The 17,798-nt window shown below is 43.4% G+C and overlaps 7 protein-coding genes across 7 annotated transcripts; 4 read left to right on the forward strand and 3 right to left on the reverse strand.

Moving 5' to 3' along the window:
• Positions 1–161: 161 nt before the first annotated feature.
• On the reverse strand, positions 162–1,166 carry FOMMEDRAFT_77662 (uncharacterized protein; the record flags this gene model as incomplete). Its single annotated transcript, XM_007264316.1, has 7 exons — positions 162–283; positions 341–442; positions 560–594; positions 670–748; positions 810–956; positions 1,016–1,029; positions 1,084–1,166. 7 exons carry the CDS (start codon positions 1,164–1,166, stop codon positions 162–164), a joined length of 582 nt encoding a protein of 193 aa, XP_007264378.1.
• A 701-nt stretch (positions 1,167–1,867) lies between these two features.
• On the reverse strand, positions 1,868–5,009 carry FOMMEDRAFT_119797 (uncharacterized protein). The gene is made up of 14 exons (XM_007264317.1): positions 4,918–5,009; positions 4,843–4,867; positions 4,699–4,750; positions 4,617–4,644; positions 4,279–4,564; positions 4,207–4,218; positions 3,559–4,146; positions 3,496–3,505; positions 3,353–3,444; positions 3,195–3,300; positions 2,915–3,142; positions 2,650–2,855; positions 2,473–2,598; positions 1,868–2,413 (listed from the first exon to the last, which is right to left on the reverse strand). The coding sequence occupies exons 1-14, from the start codon at positions 4,989–4,991 to the stop codon at positions 1,874–1,876; spliced, it is 2,373 nt and encodes a 790-aa protein (XP_007264379.1). The 5' UTR covers positions 4,992–5,009; the 3' UTR covers positions 1,868–1,873.
• Positions 5,010–5,988: 979 nt separating this feature from the next.
• Positions 5,989–7,347, forward strand: FOMMEDRAFT_62748 (polysaccharide lyase family 14 protein; the record flags this gene model as incomplete). Its single annotated transcript, XM_007264318.2, has 3 exons — positions 5,989–6,438; positions 6,495–6,748; positions 7,257–7,347. Coding segments are annotated over 3 exons (795 nt in total), but the record flags the coding sequence as incomplete, so codon positions are not given.
• Positions 7,348–7,703: 356 nt separating this feature from the next.
• On the forward strand, positions 7,704–8,831 carry FOMMEDRAFT_166479 (uncharacterized protein; the record flags this gene model as incomplete). Its single annotated transcript, XM_007264319.1, has 2 exons — positions 7,704–7,879; positions 7,951–8,831. 2 exons carry the CDS (start codon positions 7,704–7,706, stop codon positions 8,684–8,686), a joined length of 912 nt encoding a protein of 303 aa, XP_007264381.1. The 3' UTR covers positions 8,687–8,831.
• Positions 8,832–9,500: 669 nt separating this feature from the next.
• Positions 9,501–10,214, forward strand: FOMMEDRAFT_26961 (uncharacterized protein; the record flags this gene model as incomplete). The annotated part of the gene is made up of 2 exons (XM_007264320.1): positions 9,501–9,971; positions 10,023–10,214. The coding sequence occupies 2 exons, from the start codon at positions 9,501–9,503 to the stop codon at positions 10,212–10,214; spliced, it is 663 nt and encodes a 220-aa protein (XP_007264382.1).
• Positions 10,215–12,118: 1,904 nt separating this feature from the next.
• On the forward strand, positions 12,119–13,428 carry FOMMEDRAFT_139440 (Per1-like protein; the record flags this gene model as incomplete). Its single annotated transcript, XM_007264321.1, has 3 exons — positions 12,119–12,164; positions 12,430–12,843; positions 12,899–13,428. The coding sequence occupies 3 exons, from the start codon at positions 12,119–12,121 to the stop codon at positions 13,426–13,428; spliced, it is 990 nt and encodes a 329-aa protein (XP_007264383.1).
• Positions 13,429–13,824: 396 nt separating this feature from the next.
• FOMMEDRAFT_153640 (uncharacterized protein) lies at positions 13,825–14,844 on the reverse strand (the record flags this gene model as incomplete). The annotated part of the gene is made up of 1 exon (XM_007264322.1): positions 13,825–14,844. One exon carries the CDS (start codon positions 14,842–14,844, stop codon positions 13,825–13,827), a length of 1,020 nt encoding a protein of 339 aa, XP_007264384.1.
• Positions 14,845–17,798: the final 2,954 nt, after the last annotated feature.

Here is a 17,798-nt window from a genome sequence, read left to right on the forward strand (position 1 = left end):
CTCTAGGTCTAGGTAAAGCTATCACTGCATCGTTAAAAGGTTACTCCCCGTCGAAAATATCAAATAAAATTTGTAACTAGAGTTGACTGTACCTACAACAGCACGTATGCCTTTATACGGTGTGGAATACAAGATACCGATAATCGATCTCCTCGTGATAATCAATCACGAGGAGCAGGAGCCGCATCAGGTTCGTACTTCCTTAGAGTCTTTTCGACCTTTCGACCTGCTGCCTTCCGCTCCTCAAGAGATGGTTGCGTAGCCGTGGAGGAATATCCGACGCCTGATATCAACAAAATGTGTTATTTAACCAAAATGATAAAGGAGGGTAAGTAGTTACCGAGACTCGGATACTGAAGAGGTATATCTTCGGACAGTACCGGTAGCTTGGACAAGTCTAACGGGAAAGATGGTCCTATCCATGCGTTGCGGAATTGGTGATCTCTACCGAGCATTTAAGCGGTGTATGTCAGGAACGAGCTGGAATACTAACGCTCTCTAGTTATAAGTGTTGTAAATTACAGTTAGATATTACATTGCGCCTTGAGGCTATGCCGACATACCTCTTCTCGAGTCAATGGATGGACAAGGATACTAATGCATGTACAAATATGCCATCTCTCAATAAGTGACTTGATTTGAAAATCTAAATTGGCGAAGATCACCGACCTGAGATCACCGCGATTCATGCAGAGATAGGAGAATACAGACGCAAAAGATTCGGACGGGCACCAAATCTCATAGGACCCTGATAAATGCAAACACACTTATCAGGATGCGCACTATCACGGTCTTCTTTCTTCACTTACCGGCTGGGTGAGGTCCAATAGGGCCCATGTTAACTCTATCCAGAGGAACAGCAACAAAAGCGCCATCACGTCTCAAACGAAGCACGGAGTCGCGCAAGTTCAATGCAGCCTCATGCTGTTCTTTGTTGTTTTGCAAGAAGTAGATATCTGAACGGAAGTCGCGTAGATAAAGCATTAATTACCTGAGTAATTCGGTTGTGACTCACGAAAATGCCATTCCCTGGTTGATAGAGCTATTGAGTAACTTGACGAAATTGTTTGGGACAATACTCACTTGATCTCATTATCGAGAACCTCCTTCACATCCGCTGGAGGTTTGGGTATAGAAACCGATGCGGAAGATTCAGTTATTTGCATCTAAAGGTCGAGTTGATGATGAAGGCAATCCAGAAGTAGACGTGATGACAAGTTCCGGACCTCTGCATCCGATTCTGGGTCTGACATGTCCGAGTCCGACATGTCACTCAGTTCCCCATTTACATACAGTTCAACCACTGCTGCTCCGGCAGAAAGACACGCTAAGAGAGCAGCAAGTTTAAATAACTCCAGGCGCTTTGCATGGTCTGCGGCGTAAGAGTCATTAGAACCCATGGCAGTGGACAGGATGTCTCAGAGCACGCGAGAAATGAGTTTTAAAAACAAACTCATAGAGAGAAAAGTACTATATTAGTATTAGTCTACTTTGAGTCTGGGGTGCTGTTTCGAGCACCCCATGATCTTGTTGTATGACTGTATCACGATCCACGCCCATTTTGGCCTGTTTCTGCTCCACATGGTTTATTATCGTATCAACCTTTCGTCGAGTGTGTAGTGGCCAACGCATATAGGTTACTATAGCTTCGTGTCTGAACTAAAATCCAAACTGCACAGTTATGCATTTTGAGTACTTGCCAGGTTTCCAACAATTATTCAATACATTGATTAGCTATAAAGACAACAGAACATGCATAAGGTGCCACCTAGGAACACAAAAACTCTCCAAGAGAAGGAGACACGTATTGATCGGGTTTGTAGAATGGAGGCTACCTTGGCTGTAACGCTTTAGAGAAGAAAATATGATCGGATTAAGGTGGAGTATTAGTTCCAATATAAGTCCAGAGCTCCGGTAACTCGATGGGTACATCCGGAGGCAGAGTGGAGGAAGGCTGGCCAACGAAAGCATCGCCCATAGCGAAATCACCAGAAAAAAGAGACTGGTCTCCTGGTTGGTCGAAGAAATCCTGCCAGCTGAATGAATTTGCTTCGAGGAACGGGTCCGACGCGGTCTGATCTTGCACTGGCACAAACGCAGTGGAAGGAACCTGCTTGAGAAGCTCGCCATGTGTGGCAGATGGCAGCTGACCGTAAAGTGCTTGTTCAGAAGTGGCATCACTAGATAATGTCGATCCCGGTGTTGTGTGAGAGGAGCCTGATGTCGCTTCAACGTCTTGCTTATCAGACGACTGAATGATAACTCGGGAAGCGCCTCGAAGGATGCTGAGCTCATCAGCCGCATCCTTTTCGCTTGAACCTGTATTTACAGGGGTGGATGAAACATTCGACGGGACTATATGGCTTGAATGTATTGCTTGTTGTGCTTTCTCTCGGAGACGAAGTAGGACCGGCTGCATTACCATGAGCAGTTAATGACAGACGATGAACCAATGTGCTAGAGTACACCTACCAGTCCGATCTTCGTCACCGGATGGTTGTTATCGCGGAATAACTCAATAGCAAATTCAAGACTCTGGTATGCTGGGGTGGCAAAGCTTGTTCTGGGACATCGAGCAGCAACAGAACCAACGACAAACTTCGTGTTGAATTAGTTATAAAACAAGTGTGGAAGGGGTGGTAGACATACACCGCACTCTAAAGCATGCGCAATGATAGACCAGAAGCGGGTGATCCAAGGCGAAATCACAGCACGTTCCTGATGCATCACTTCGAGTATAGACACGGCATTACTGAATGCAGCCATAAACGATATGCCGTAGGGTGGGCGACGTGGGTTGTCGGGAGACTCGGAGATGGCCTTTGCGAAGAAATTTCGGTGCAGATATAGTAGAACTGGAACATACTATTATTGATTCCTCCGGACGACGGCAAATATGGTAAGGAACACTTACGCGAGCTCTTGTAACAGAGCATTTTGTTCCGCAGCGACAAAGGAACATTACCATTGTCACTTGTCAGTGAAGCTGCGTTGCCTGGCAGGAATTCGATATCGTCGAAGTCGCGAATCTTCTTGTCAAAGTTTACCAGCTCGTAGTACTTTAGAGGTGTTGAGTCTGCGCATAGTCTGTCTGTCACGGGTGCTATGCATTCATCGAGGAATTGAAATTTCCACGTTCTATCTGGAAGGGCATTCAATCGTAAGAGAAAGCCAAACTACTAAAGTTGACTTACAGCCCGGGATAGTCTTTCCTCTAAAGATAGTCATATCGACATCCTGAGGTAGGTGCACATCAACAGAACTCCGCACGAATGGAGGCGACCTTCCGCTGGCGAGACACTCAACGCATTTTATCAGTGAAAACTTTTGAACGAAATATACTCTTAAGCACCTGCCAATTACAGAGGAGATACAACTCCCAGAAAACATTCCGCCTTCGTTCCATAACTTTCGGTTCCAGTTTCCAGCGTCCGGGATCACGATCTGTCGACAATATTAGTCGTCCAATCCTCAAGGTGAGAAACGAAAACATACGAAGACCGATCTGGATGAAGAAAAATAAGCCCATACGCATCATCACTCCAATGATAGACGTACACTGCCAGCAATATTTGCAGCCATGAATACTACTTTCCAAGTCTCTTCAAGGTTGTTTTTCCGCATTGAGACGATGTCGTATAATGCCATCAGTAATAGTACTTGGACGGTTGTCAAAGACGATCTTGCAAAGATAGGCTGAAGACCGAGAGCGACTCGGGAGAGCCGGTAATACTGCTGGCCGTCACCATGCTTGGGCTCGCGGTACTGTTCACATGCAGCACCACATGCGAACACCACAAGCAGTAAAGCCAGGTCGTGATTGTCAAGCTTACGAAATGTTTGATGCGTATCCTCTGCTTGCCGATTGTCGCTTGACATCTGACCATATGTAGCCGCCAGGAGTTCTCTAAATAACTGTTGTTGGGAGACAGGCATACAGTACCAGCTAACATGTTCAATATAGGCGTTGCAGAGTGCGGTGGCTCGATCTAGCGTCGGCAATTGCGCCTCGATAATTATCCGGATATCATCTTTAGGTAGGTCGATCGGAGTAAAGGGCCACATTTGAGCAAGTTCATAGAGTTTGGGCGGTATTTCTATCTGTGAGCCAGAATCGTCTTCCGACCGTACATGCGCAAGTTCGTTCTAGAAAGTAATGATGGTCAAAAAGGGTGTAGATTCTCTGTAATGAAAACGATAGTTCACAAGAAGTATGCCCTAGTTTAAGCATGAGCACGAAATACAACATATAGCGACTTAAGTATCACACCAACTTACCTCTGACCCGGCCGATGGACCTAAGAATCGACTTTCCCCATCGTCCGATATCTTGAGAGCGCCAAATGATTCAAGTGGATCGTGTATATGTCGAGGAATGTCATTTTCTGATTCTACATTGAGGCCAACGACGAATTTTATAGCTTTCAAGTCGTTGCAAAGGAGTGGATGCGGCCCCTTGGTGTCCCGAGGATGGGCTACCTCCAAGGCATCTTCGAGGTCTCGGATTCGGTCGCTCATGTTGACGATCTTCAAGCGCAGTTCTTCCGTGTCATCAAGCGCAGGTCTGCGAATCACTTTAAATAATGGAATTAAAGAAGATGCGGGACAATATGAACTTCTTCTCTTGTCCAGCCAACAGGGTCCCTTGTAAACCAATCGGAATAAGCATTGATCTAGGCAAGTCAATCAGGCAAGTACCATTTGGGCAAATATCTTCGCATCCACGTCGAACACACGTAGAACAAGGCAGCTTTTTATACGCGAATGATGAAAGAACCGCATCAGTCAAGGATCTCTAGTGTTTTGAAAAGGCTGATAACTTCTTAGGACTATTCGACCCACCTTTCTGTCGCAGCGCAGCTTCAAACTGCGTAAGAAGTGAGTGGAAGCACACAGGGTTAAATTGTCAGGAGCTACCGTCTGCATTCTGCACATGAGATCTCCCCTCGTGCCCTTTTGATCTCTTTTTCCCTCTGCTGCAGAACTTTCATAGCAGCATCTGGCCTGTTATATAGCCGAGCATTAGGTGCCATGGTGGAGCCGAAATTTGCTTCTCTTCAACGCTTCTCAAATTTTCGCAGAAAATAAGGATACTTCGACACAACAGAATATGCAGATATGCAGAACAAGAAATTAAAGAACGGCCGAGCTTGAAAGTGATGAAGGACTGAAAGCAGTCAAAGATTCGAAACGTGGTGACTGATCGACGTGTTTTGATGCCATCACGTTACATTCCTCATTACATAAGTACTCGTTCTCAACTTCTCGTGAACCTCGTCGAATCTTGCTGCAAAACGTTCTGCTGTTCCGGACAACCTGTTTGAATCGTCCTTGGCCAATCGATTTGAATAATAGTTGTCTCGATAAATGGAAACAATCTACACCTGCACGTTGCAAACCAGGCTCAATCGTTCAACTGGACTTCAAAGTTGACGCTGGCCTAAGACTGAGACAACCAGACCTAGAGAATTTTATAACGTAGTTGTTTGACCATCTACGCTTCTTGCAAGTTTCTTTATTTCTTCACGGGCAGCCTCCTCAATGCGGGGGTTTTCTACCTTAACCTTGTTGAGCCTGTCCTGCCTTCTCGTCTTCTCAGTCCCTCTTCAACACGTTCATTCGCGACAACTTCCTCCAGCAATTCGAATTACGTGGGTTACGTCTTCAACAACGGTAGCGATGGGAGAGACGACCACAACATTTGGCGAAACGACGATGGATAGTTCGTTCACCTCTATTTCGTCGAGCCAAGCAACTAGCGGACCAACACCACTGCTATGGGAACCTTCTGTCCCAATACCTTCCGAACTGCTCTCCGTTTCGACAGCTACGAGAACTAAGACTATTTCAGAGGTCCTCACTTCGACAGTCTATGAAAATACAGAGACCGTCACAATTACTGCGGCGCCAATGACTGTCACTGACACTATCACGGTTTCTGAAACATTTACGGCGACTCCTGGCAGCTTCTGGTCTGCGCCAGCTCAATTCTCTGATCTCGACTCCTTCAAAATCGCACATTTTGCTTGTGGAGAGCATAACTTACGCATCACCAAAGGAATCCCTCCAGATGCGTTCGACGAGTCCCTTGCAATTGATTTACCAGGCATTGATGAGGATATGGAGGCTTTATACAGTAACCATTTTTCGAACGCCTCTTCGGCACTACAGCTATTCTATCCGGAGAACTCAATCAATCCCGCAAACTGGCCCCAGGGCGGCGCTGATTTCTATGCGACACCGCTTCCACTTGCCGACGCTTCCAATGTCACTCTGGAGTACAGTGTCTTCTTCCCAAAAGGGTTCGATTGGGTGCAAGGTGGGAAGTTACCCGGGTTGTATGGTGGACATATGACTTGTTCCGGTGGAGACGACGCTTCGTTGTGTTTTAGTACACGCCTGATGTGGAGAGCGGGAGGGTCTGGAGAACTATACCTGGTAAGTTGCTATCGTCTGTCTTAGTAGGGTTCGAAGGATAATCTTTTCGCTTTCAGTACGCCCCGAAAGACAGGCAGACGTATGCACTCTGTCATGCTCCGCCACAGTCTGTTTGCAATGCGGAGTACGGACTTTCTGTCGGGCGAGGCTCTTTTAAATTCACTCCAGGTGCCTGGACAAGTGTACGTCAGACGGTCACTCTGAATACGCCTGGAAAGCAAGACGGAACTTTCCTACTTGAGGTGAATGGTAAGACTGTGATGGACCGCCATGACGTTTACTACCGCGACGAAGCACCATCACCCACTTCGTCATCGAGTACAGTACCAACAAGTACCAGCGATGGCGGATTGCTCTCTCCACTGCTGGGTGGAGTGCTGAAGGCAATCGATGGTGCTGGTGTCAACAAAGGAATACTACCACCAGTCCGAAACGAGCTTAACTCCTCATCTAATTCAGGTGTCAACTATACAGCAACGGATCCTCCTTCAATCTTGCCATTTCAGCACCCATTTTCTAATGCTCCAGTAACGAACGATGCTGCCTCAGCATTGGCGTATAATTCTACTTCCTCCCTCTCCGCAACGACTAAAACGTTGCAAATATTCACGACACAAGAGACCTCTCAGCCACCAGTCACAATTACCAACTATGTATGGACGCATGCCTTTACTGGAGCAGGAAAGGAGGAAAGTGAGTCAGCCATTGATGATGACAGCCCCAAGCCTATCGCGTTCTCCGGTCTATTCTTCAGGTACGATTTTTATAATAAATAAAAAAACAATTCCTGCGAAGGTAACTAATGGTTAATTGTTTAGCACTTTCTTTGGAGGGAATTCTAAAGACTTTGCGACTCCGAAAGACCAGTACACCTGGTTCAAGGACTTTGCCATTACTATTAATGCATAAATAGCCTAATGTATTCTGCGGCTGAACTAGTTGTATAATATCCTTTCTCAATTACTTGCTGTTATGGCTGGAAATCACAAGCCTGTAGATGAACAGTAGATCTATAGATTGTGCAAATCTCTTTTAGACAGTAAACTGAGTGTGCATTTCCGATCCTTTGTGGCCATATACCAATGATTAATAAATGTAATTTCCATGCTACAAACCATGAAGGGACAGGGACAAAGACTCAATCTATGCTGTCAAAGTCTATGCTCATGTAATAATTATGAGTCATCAATGACGCCGATCCTATGTCGCAGAACAAACTCTTGCACACACCCCCTCATTACGGTTGAAAGAGACGTAAAATAGTCATGGTTTCAATTCCAGAATCTATCGGAAGTGAACCAAGCCCACCTCAAAACCAAAATGAATCGAACAGAAGTCCAAACGTTGTTCGAACGCAGCCGCTTACAGCACGCCAGGAACGAAAACTTGTTGAATACATAGAGGACTTGTTTCTCGAAGTCATGCGGAACTACAAGAAGCGGTATGTTACGGCATTTTATCTTGTCCAATTATGTGATATGCTGCTGATATTATCGCATATGAACCGTTAAGGAGTCATCCATCTTCAACGCTTCCGACTCTTCAATCTTATCTTCATGCAACGCACCCACTTCTTTCTCTCATCCTCCAAATTCCACCCTCCAAACAGCAACAATCTGCTCTGCGTACCGCTCTCTTGCTTCGCTTCACAAGCGAATGTCTCTGCGCCATACCAAACTATCCACCACCGACATTATCACCAATATCTTCTTCATCCAGTGACCAGTCTGGCGTGCAAACATTACGGCAACTGTTGACCTGGTTGGACGAGCTGGATAAAGGGTGGTACACCGTTTTATGCGCCCAAGCTTGGGACGCAACTGCACAGGAAGGTGTTGACGTTGAACTTGACGTCGATGGCTCTTCCTCACCCACCAACACTCAGAATTCAGATTTGAACAGTGCGGGCTTGCAGTCGGAAACACAGATGGAGGACTATTCGCCAACGTCTCTTGGTCCTAGAGATTCCGTTAGCCAGACTGATCGCACTCGGCTCCGGAGTCTTCTTCTCGCAGGGATAGCTGCTCTTGAAGAATGGCTCGATAATACTCAACCGCCTTCTACCGCGATTGCTACCAACGACCATATCTTCGACGAAGCGGACTCAAATAGGCCTGATTTGGAAGAGACGCTTGAGCATCTTGGCCTTCAACAATCTTTTGATGATTTATTTTCGCGTACACTCAGTGCAATGGGAGAGCTGGGTGGCGAGGTTCTCAGCGTTGGAGAGGAGCTTGAGATGGAATGAGTGTCCCGGTCTTAACGAAGAAACGATCTATGTCGCTTTGATGCACTCTATGGCGGTGTCTTTCGCGGCGAAAATACGATGTTCGCAATATAGCTACTGGTTCGGAAGATGGCCACATCACATTTGCTCGTCATAGAGGAGCATATAGTCACGATCCACCTGCTTGTGACAGTCAATGATTTTCACACGTTTTGGAATGAGTATGCAAGTGAACGAGTCGACAATGGCAGCTTTGGTAACCCTATGAGCGGGTGCCCGTCGCATGTCAGAATAGTGCACTACCATACGAGTATTTGCAAAGGAGCAAGTAGAGTTAGACTTGTATAGGTAATATGATTTTGGAGAAACATAGAAAGATCTCAAGATCGGCTTGATCCCTGCAATGTGTCTTTTGTTGTCGGAAAGAATGCAATGCATTCTGAGCTTTGCATCGATGTTCCGGTACTAAGGTGGTAAACTAAGCCTATAGTAGCAAGATTGCCAAGAATACTTCCGATGCGGAACTATTTTTAGCTCCGATACGTAGGTAAATGCGCAAAATTTACTAGTGGGAGTTCATTGTTTCAGCATCGACGCAGCAAACCCGGCCTTCGATAGCTAAATGTTTTCGATATGTAACCATTTTTAGTCCAGGCACGTTGGCCTTTGTGCAAAGATTCACCAGCATGAAGACATTGTACGATTTGCAAAGTACGCTGGGCCATAGGATAAATAACGAGACAACTTACTTGGTCAAGTCTTCAAGTTCAAGTTCACATTCACAAATCATCTCAGAAGTAGTTCTCTCAGCTATCTCTTCAGTAAACCACAACCAATGGCACACAAAGGCCCTAGCACAGATGTTGCAAAAGGAAACAACAAGTCCGAGTCATCAGGTCAGGGTCTCCCTGAGAAGGGGATCGATGAAATCAAGCCAGGCATGCTTGTCTTTGCTGTGAACGAAAACTTCACCAACATCAGCAATTTCTTTGGATCCAAGCTCTCAAGAACGTCAAAGCCAGACAGACATAATCAGAGGGGTCACTTTGAACTTGTTCTCCGGAAAAATACAGACACAGTTGAAACTATCATGATGACAAGTTTTTCAGGAGCAACTCAATTGGAAGGAGCAATACCAAAAGACAGATGGAAATTCTGTGTTCCCATAGATCCTGCTACCGTAGAAGACAATGAACAGTATGGTCCAGTTGAGTTCTTGCCAGGAAAGGGTATCGACAAGTATGGCACTGGTGGTTGGTTTACCGTACAGTCAACCTCCAAACTTAAGCCACATTCCAATGGTAAGGTACGTATCCATGCTTCTTTTTCATCTACGTTCAATTTACATGAAGAATAGTTTAGAGTGAAAGAGACTGATATTGACCCCAGAGTTCTGGCAACTCTTCTAACCATGGCTAGGGGCAATGTTGAGTTCTTCAACCAGAGTGTTCAAGAAGGGGGAAGACGCATCACTGCTAGCGAACAGCAGGCTATGTTGCTGGACAGGAGCAAAGGAAAAGGCAAAACAGGGAAAGGCGGCAGAAAGTAAACGATTCTCGCATAAGTAGATTCTACATATATAGATTTACAAGTGCCTATGACCTCGAGATGGGCTTTAAATATATAAGAATAATTAACGTTACTAGCCATGAATAATAGTTAGTCATGATTTTTTGATCGAAGTATAAAGAAAGTATGGTGGGCAGGTGTTAATTCGAGTGTGCTCACAATAAGACTGCCTAAAACAACTTGAAGTATCACGACATTATCAAGGCAAATCAATAGCTGCAAGCTTACTGCAATAAAGGCAATAGGACTGGTTCTCAGCTTCTGAATGAGATAGAAAAACGAAGGAGTCGTGCACGATTTCACTGGCTAGAGGTCGGTGAGAGACATAGTACGCTGAGTGATAATAGAGCTGCTAAGATGGACTGCTGCTTATAAGGTCAACGGCGGAGCAGAAGGATACGTTGTTGAGAGATGCGCGAGTGCTCGGCTATAACCTGGAATGTACAGTTTGTTCAATTCTGCAAAACATTTCAAGTTGGAATATCAAAGATCTTTTTATGTAAAGTCATTAATTGATGCATTCCTGGCCCCCTTTTCTGGTCATTGGCCCTAGCGTGATATTATTAAGCTTAAGAGGACACTGCTGACGCTTTTGATCCCCTACCATAGTAGCAATTTTTGCTTCACGAGGATCGTCGTCGAACGAAAGTCCTCATTACCTAAGCCCTAGTAGTCCTCCCGTGTTTACTGTGAAACTGCATTCGAATTCGGTACGTCCTCTTCACTTTTCAACTCCTCGTTGTGCAGGACTCGGCCGGAAGGGTCTTCGAACCGAATTCCATACCGCGACAAGAGTTCCGCGGAAGCCCGACTCACAACCTTCAAAATTCCGGAATGGTGCGCTGCGAGATCGCTCATCGTTGGGCTGCTAATAATCCTAATTACTCGAAGGGAAGTAGTCGTCTCAGATAGCTGTAAGAGTTTGTCGCATAGATATCTCCACATTCGCTTGCTATTATGTTTCCTCTCCCTCGCGAATCGCAGGTCCAAACCAAGCTTCTCAACGAGCGGAAAGCACTTTGTCACCAACAGTGGAACGTCGTCAAAGATGCATATGGTTAGATTGCGTAGGTTTGGGCAAGTCTCGTTCACCAAACGCAATTGCGATTCGAAACTCGGAGAAGACGGCTCAGAAGGGCTATAGGCAGGATACGAATAATCACCAATCTCAAGGGAAGTAAGGTGCTGGCCCACATTGTTTGGAAGACCGGTGAAAGTTTTCCACGTTGAGATATAATTACCAATCAAGGAAACGTGAGAGAGTGAGGGTGGTGGATCATCACAGAAAATAACGGGTTCCAGCAGCTGCCACGGTACGTTCAGACGCTCGATAAATGGTACAGCAATTGGCACCTCTTTCCTTAAATGCGATCCCCATGCTCGAACGTTCAAAACGTGTAGAGGCCGTCTATCTACCACACCGGGTATCTTGCTTACACAGTTCCGAGCGAAACTGCTATAGCAAGAAATGTCAAGCACATGTAAAGTTAGAGCAGCATGTGTTGCGAGCACGTCGAAGAAACTAGGGCTGCCATCGGATGGTGTCGGGATATATCCTCCCTGGAACACGGTGAGAATCTCCAAGTTAGGAAGGCTCTGCAGCAGGTCTGCGAGTTCATCTATCAGTGTCCAACCGTGCTTCAGGGATATGTCGAGGCGCAGGGTCCACTGCCCTCTCGATTTTCTATTGTTTAGTGAATATAGAAGTTTCGTCAACGTTACGGGTCGGACAATGGGAAGCGCTTCATAAAGAAAGCGCGTTGCAAGTGCATTCCATGCCTTACAGACAAGAACGAGGCGGCGTTTCGTGCATAATGACTCCCGTATGCCGGTCAGAACCTGACTCTGCGACCATGGACCTGGATACGCGAATTTGTCGGGGGCATGTACATCGAATGCGTTTGGTACAAATGTGGCCCATTCGAAGATGGTAAGCCAAATTTCATGAGGAAGACTTGGTGGATTATTAGTTTCGGACATTGACACCATGCAATGTAAGGTGAGGTGATGGGTCATAAATTTAGTTTAGGATTACTTAGGTGGTATATAACTATATTAAGTCGTGAGAAGGGCTATCCTATTGCAGACCTTGTTGGACCAAAGCAAACGCTTAACTGAAAATTCGACTCTTAGCATGAAGTCACTCGCCTCCCTAGTCTTGCTTTCTTGCACGCTCTGTTGTGCAGTACTGCTAGCATCTGCTTCAGCAGGAGACCGTTCAGACTTATTCCAACGATGTTTAGCTATTTGCAAACAACGCAACTGCTGGTCCCAGACGCCGATCAGCCTCTCTCTCTCTCTACGCCTCACTCGCTGGACGTGTGCAGATGATTGCGCATACTCCTGCATGCACCAAATAACGGACAGCTCCACCGCATATGGACAGCCGGTTGTACAATATTATGGAAAATGGCCTTTCTGGCGGTTCCTTGGCATGCAGGAACCTGCATCAGTGCTCTTTTCCCTGCTGAATTTCTGGGTCCACTTGCGAGGCTACAGGACAGTCAAAATGCTCGTCCCTGATAGACATCCCATGAAGCCTTTTATGATTCTGTGGAGCGCAGTGAATATGAATGCGTGGACATGGTCGACAATATTCCATGTTCGTGGTGCGTTCTCCAGTGATTCACTGTTGCGAAGGCTCGTATTAATTTAATGTTATAGACAAGCCATTGACAGAGAAACTCGATTATTTCTCTGCCGCTCTCGTATTCATCACAGCCCTTCACTCTGTCGTGACTCGGTTTTTCTTCATTGGACGACCTGGCCGCCGGACACTATACTTTGGCTGGACAGCATTGTGCATCATTGCATTTATAACCCACATTTCCTACCTCTCTTTCTCGCCTCGCTTTGACTATTCTTATAACATTATTTTCAATCTCGTTATTGGCCTTTCGCACAACCTGCTTTGGCTACTTTACTCCCTCTCCGCATCCTATACTATCATCCGCCGATTTCCTCCAAGGTCAGCTCCGAGGGACTATCGACCAAAGTGTGCTTCGCAAGCTGCGCTGGGGGTCGCATTGACTATGGCTGCCATGTCACTGGAGCTGCTCGACTTTCCTCCCATTGGACGCTTTCTCGACGCTCACGCTCTCTGGCATGCGGCGACTGTCCCAATTGCAGTACTATGGTACAGGTTTCTGGTCGCCGATGCATTAGACGAAGGTTGGAAGCAGGCGAGACTTTAGATCCAATTCATGGTATCCACAATCCACGCGAATCGGGCATAAAGAATTTCCGTGGCATCTTTAAAGGTGCGAAGTGTATTTATTGGCAGATTAGATGCTCGCATCCTCTGAGAGCAGTTTAAAAGACATCGAATTCACACATATTAGCAAGCTTGGCATACACTATATAGAACAGTATCAGTGCAGAAAGATTTAGATACAGGAAGGTTGAAGCATTTACTCGAACTATATTTATTGCTTGCTTAGAAGCAAATAAGAATGTGGGAATGATACAGATTAAGAAATTTGAATAAGCCAACTTGAGGATCGCACATGAGAGCTAGTCCACCAGACAATTCAACCTGCACCTGGGAAATTACAGGGTGGTTCGGTCAATAAACTGCCGTCTTCTGATTACTAGTCCTTATGAAAGATCTGTCCAGTCCAGTCTTCAAAGCGGACTCCAGCTTGCGTTAGGATCTTCGATGTTGCGACAGCTTTGAGAACAAAAGGATCACCCTTGTATGGTAGTTCATCCAGAAGTCTGACAATGCGCAGGTTAGGCATCTCCGGAATTAACTCCATGAGTTTTGAGCAAATTGACTCCCATAACATCACCATCGATTGTTCTGAGCGCCATTCCCAATCCCACAATGAGAGTCTGGGATGGATACCTAGATTCCTAACTGGAGGAAGGTGTCCAGAGAGTAATCCCACGGTTAGCGAATCCAAAGGGACGATTAGGTTGCGGAGATTTGGACAGAGATCAGCTACATCACGTAAAGACTGCTGAATGTGTGTCGGATCAACGATTTGCAGCTGCAGTTCTCCTAAACCGGCACCAATACGTGCGAAACATTTACGAGACGAGACCAATTCATTGTCGTGCCCAAACGACAGGGTAATCTGAGTAAGTTTGGGAGTAGTGCAAGTACTTGCAAGTATAGATCGCGTGAAGTGTCGTGGCGCATCAAGACACTCGAGAGACGATAGAAACGCGTGTTGCCGGAAACTTAGATCCTTTGTAACCGGAAAGACCTTTAATGTGTGAAGAGGCTGGTTTCCAATGGCGTCGATAATGCTAGGAGCATCTGGATAGGCATCTTTACTGCATGGGCCTATGTCGAACTGACACTTGATATCAAGGACATGCAGAGATCGTGTGACCAATTCCGGGAGTACGACAAAAATTGATAGTCGAGCGTCCGAACGATTGATAATAAGAGGCTTTCCCCGCTGAACAATAATCTGCAAATTCGGAAGACATTTGAAGAGCCTTGCGAAGGAGCTTTCTTGTATGAGAATCTCGTCTCGGTAAAGAATGTCGAGTCGCTTCGTCCATTTTCCTTTCGAGCTGGACGAGATTGGTTCTTCCATTTCGCCCGATCCATTCCGCCCATCCGTTAAAGCGACTTGCACGGTCTGCAGAAGCGCCATGAAGGACTTTGTTGAGAGGGAGAACTTAAGGGGGGCACGCATAGACAAGGGGTGAGGTGACGATTGACTGCTCAGTGTCTCTCGTCCTTATATTGTATGTATTCTAACTGAGACATTATGAAGTCATTGTCTCGTGGTTCGTCCATTGATGAACTAATCATCTCATAATACTCCCCTTCAAACTCTTACTAGTCCGAGTAAACTGGTAAGATGTTTGACTTGTGGTACATGTAGTGCTTTAGTTAATATATCTGCTCGTTGATCGTTCGTCTGTATGTATTTCACATTTATGTACTCTAACTCAATGTAGCATTTAATAAAATCTTTCTTATGATCTAAATGCTTTGTTCGTTCCGAATATTTGAGTTCGTCCAATGTAACTGTTTGTATAACAGCATTGTTATCACAAAAGATATTAATTGGTGTATCAGAGACCTGCAGAATCTCTTCAGCTAAATGTGTAAGTGCAATCACTTCCTGTGTTCCTCTTGTAAGAGCTATTAATTCAGCTTCATACGTTGAATTTGCCACCAGTGTTTGTCTTTTACTTGACCATGAAACTAATGAATTGCTCAAGTAAAATGCATATCCTGATATTGCACAATGCCCTTCTTGCATCATACCATCTGTGTCTGTATAGCTGTTCAATATTGATTGATTTGTGCTGCTGAGTTGGAGCCAGACATTGTTTGTAGTTTTTAAGTACATGTAACAATGTTTAAGTGCTAGATAATGCTCCATACCAGGGTCATTGAGGTATTTTGCTAACTGATTTGTTGCAAATACTATATCTGGCCATGTACAGTCTACAATGTATCTAAGTGCACCAACCATGTTTATGTATAGTATATCAGACATTTGTTTTCTATTGTTATCAGTTTGCAATACTGTTTTTAATTGTGTACCAGGCTGTATGAGTGTTTGTACACTTTGTTTGTTCATAAGTTTGTAACATTCTATTATACTATTAATATAATGTGTCTGACACATCCTGATGAATCTATACTCTCTGTCACATTGAATCTCTATACCAAGTAGCTAGTGTAATTTGCTACTGTCTGTATATTGTAAATGATGTGTAATAGATTGTTTTATTATTGTAATAGTATTATTATTCATTACTGTGATAGTAATATTGTTGACATGTACAAATAATATGGCTACAGTTATTTCTTTCTTCTTTACAAAGAATACAGTATTATCATGTTTGGATTTTGTTAATCTGTATTTAAGTAGTATATTAGATAGTGTTTTATACCATCTTCTACCAGCTTGTTTTAATCTGTATAGCACTTTTCATAATTGTAATATTTGTCCATTCTGTAGTCTGTCTATTAAGTTACCTGGAGGAGGTTTAACATATATTTCCTTGTCTTCCATCAATTGTCTATACAGATATGCCAATTTTATATCTATCTGATGTATTTCATAATTATTAGATGCTGCCCATACTAATATTAATTGTACTGTAGATAGTCTAGCAGTAGGAGCAAATAAATTGTCTGTATGATAGTCAAGACTGTCAATCTGATAGTTTCCTTGAACTACTAATTGTGCTTTATATTTTTCTATACTATTATCAGTGTATTGCTTTATTTTATAGACAAATTGTGTTCTGATAATGTTAATATTATTGTGTGGATTCATGATTTCCCATGTATTATGATTTTCTAATTGTTTTATTTTGTCTTTCATAGCTGCAATCTATGAATCACAATCCAGACATTGGATTGCTTCATAAAATGAAGTCAGATCCAATTGTATTTCACTTATTTTAACATTAAATTCTGTTAAATGAATAGTAATATTATCTTCATCCTTTTCACTAAGTGCATACATGTGTTTTATTACACGTTTATTCTCCATACATTGTTTAAGCTTGATAGTACATTCTGTCAGTTTCTGTTTCTGTTCTGATTGATGTAATTTAGGTTCTACTTCTTTTTCGGTTAATTTAACTTTGTTGTCTGTTAAGTCTGTTGGTTCTGCCACTTTTCCTTTTTGTTAGGATCAGTATTGTCTGTATCATTGTTGTCTGATCTTGTTGTTCTATCATCCGTTTTGTTATTTTTAATTATTAAATACTTGTTTGTATCATTGTTTGTATTGTCTATTTTCTCCCCTTCAATTTGAGAAGGTTTACCTTCAAGAAATTGAATATTTCGTTTGATGGTAATTTTATTATTGTGCCAAGTTTTATAACCTTTACTTTCATTGTCTAATCCTATCCAACAAGCAATAATACCTTACTGTTGTATTTTTGTAGGATTTTCATTGCAAATGATAATATATTGACCAAATTTGTATATATTATCAATTGTTCTGTGTGTTCTGTAACGTTTGTAATGTAGGGTATTATAATTTAAAGCAGCATACAGTGTTCTATTATAAATATAGGTAATATGAATTGCTGCTTCAGCCTATAATGTAAACAGTAATTTAGTAAATGTTAGATATGCTCTTACACCTCTAAATATAGTTTTATGTGTTTGTTCTACTATTCTGTTCTGCTGTAGAGTATGATGTACTGTTAATCTTCATTTTGTTCCTTGTGAATCTAAATATTGTTGGAAATCTTCACTAAGGAATACAGTATCATTATTACTTTGTAAAAGTTTTATTTTAACTCTGTGCTGTGTAAATATTTTAGTTGTCCATTGTATGTATTGCATATATGCATTAGATTTTGTTTGTAATTTGAGCATTATACACTAACAAGTAGAATTGTCTACAATTGTTAATAAGTAGTGTATGTTCTTATATGTGTACAGTTCAATAGGACCAATAATATCAATATGAATAAGATCTCCAAATTGATTTGTAAGAGGAGATTGATGTAGTTTTAGTATTAGTGTATGTTTGATATTTGCTTTTATACATTCAATACATTCTTTTTCTTTGTAGTTCATTATTTTAGTTAATAGTACACTTGGTTGTGTCTTTAATAATTGTTT

This window comes from Fomitiporia mediterranea (genome assembly GCF_000271605.1).
Source record: "Fomitiporia mediterranea MF3/22 unplaced genomic scaffold FOMMEscaffold_3, whole genome shotgun sequence".
Taxonomy (NCBI): domain Eukaryota; kingdom Fungi; phylum Basidiomycota; class Agaricomycetes; order Hymenochaetales; family Hymenochaetaceae; genus Fomitiporia; species Fomitiporia mediterranea.